The sequence below is a fragment of the Penaeus vannamei genome, chromosome 25 (assembly GCF_042767895.1).
Source record: "Penaeus vannamei isolate JL-2024 chromosome 25, ASM4276789v1, whole genome shotgun sequence".
Lineage (NCBI taxonomy): Eukaryota > Metazoa > Arthropoda > Malacostraca > Decapoda > Penaeidae > Penaeus > Penaeus vannamei.
In genome coordinates, this window is record NC_091573.1 from 37,501,763 (window position 1) to 37,503,645 (window position 1,883).

Sequence of the window (1,883 nt, forward strand, 5' to 3'; positions counted from 1 at the left end):
GTTGAATTTAGTATTTGTTTCTACATATAGATGGCTCCACAAGTACTGTCACCAATGAGCCAATTACGCAAGCTACCTTTCTACCGTTTTTTCTTCTTGATTTTCGATAATATTTTCTAATATTTAATATTGCTGTTAGTTATGTCAGTAACAATATAGTAATTATAATGTTTATAGCAAAAATGTAAATATTGATATCAATGTTAAAAAATGTTTTCCTGCTTTTTCAAGGAAAAGTTAGGTCGCAAGATTTACTAATTGACTCCTTTGTGGCTAAGCATTGGCAGAGCCATCTATGTGTAGAAACATTTAACCAAGCATTACCAAAGGGAGCACACCATATTTCCATCGACATTGGGTTAAAGGGACTTGGTATAAGAGTTATTGATATGTGGTAAATATATACAAGTAGATTTATGTTCATAATATTTGATAATGCAGATGTCATGTTTCTGAAGCTGGTGATAGTTAGCTATGACAAACTATGAATATGATTTGTAATTTTAGAAGTGTTGAGTGACCATTTATTTTAGGGGTATAATTGCTGATATATAATTGTGGATGTGGTTTTGTGCAAAGACATACTTTAAATGTAAAGAAAATTAATTGTTTTATTTTGCTTTTCCTAACAGCTTCAACTCACAAGAACCAACCTCCAGCTTCCGCCTGATACTGAACCACCCAACTTAATGCTGCCTTTGGTCTATGACAGTAACAGTAACAAGACACAAATAGCAGAGCGACGTGACCAAGGCAACGTCACTTTCCAGATCGTCAATGAAATAATGAGTCGTGCAGCTGTTCAACCAAATGAAATATCCTTATTCCCATGTGTTCGGGAATTGTTATGTAATTTAACATTAGGTCCAGATGGCAATGCTGTGGCTGCACCACCAACATCAGTAGGCCAGGGCACACCCACATCATCAGGAGGTACTGTTCCTCCATCCCTAGCTTCACCTCATCTAACCTCTCCCCACATGGGATCCCCTCTAACTCCTGGTTCTTCTGCTGCTACTCCTGGAGTGCAAGTGTCCATGACCCCCACCATGTCTCAGGGAATGATTTCAACATCAGGCACTGTCACAACCAATGTTTCTAGCCTCAGTACCCCTGGCATGGTGTCTAGCCTGTCATCAGGAAGTCACTTCACAGGGCCTAAACAAGGCACAACAGCTGGCCACATGCAACAGACAATGACAACCATGGGTCCTCTTGGGCCACAAGGCATGCAACCAATGCAGAGTGCCATGACCATGACAGGAATGCAACCAGGTCATATGCAGCAGCCAATGACCTCCATGGCAGGTGGAATGATGCAGCCTGGGGCACATGGGATGCAAGGAGGGCCTGGTGGAGTGCAGTCAATGGCAGGCGGTCCAGGCGGCATACAAGGGATGTCAGCCATGCAGGGAGGGCCAGGAGGAATGCAGGGAGGTCCAGGAGGAATGCAGGTTGGACCTGCAGGAATGCAGGGAGGCCCTGGAGGCATGCAAGGAGGACCAGGCAGCATGCAAGGAGGGCCAGGAGGCATGCAGGGAGGGCCAGGTGGCATGCAGGGTGGGTTTGGCAGTGGCATGATGGGTCAGTTTAACCGGTAGAACTGCCATCAAAATTGTAAATATATTTGAATATCTTGATAGAGATACTTTAGTAATAAAGTAGTTTAATGTATAAGCTTCTTTTATTATAGATTGAAAGGGAGCTCCTTTTTATAAGTACAGGAATATTTTATTTTTAATATTGCGGTACAGTATTTAAAGGTTGATATTTTGATTATGTTGATCAATATGTATGTGATGTACTTTGTTGAAGAGATTTTTTATTAATATTATTATGGACTTCCTAATATGAACATAGTGTAATAAAGTGGAATAATTCAA

General features: G+C 41.3%; 1 protein-coding gene across 2 annotated transcripts in view; it reads left to right on the plus strand.

Annotated features, from left to right (window-relative positions):
- The window catches only part of MED14 (mediator complex subunit 14), a 24,840-nt gene extending 22,957 nt beyond the window's left edge, over positions 1-1,883 (plus strand). For both annotated transcript variants that reach the window (XM_070139560.1, XM_070139562.1), the window contains exon 26: positions 633-1,883. In XM_070139560.1, coding sequence (XP_069995661.1) covers positions 633-1,601 — 969 coding nt within the window. In that variant the 3' untranslated portion in view covers positions 1,602-1,883. The remainder of the gene's footprint in view (positions 1-632) is intronic.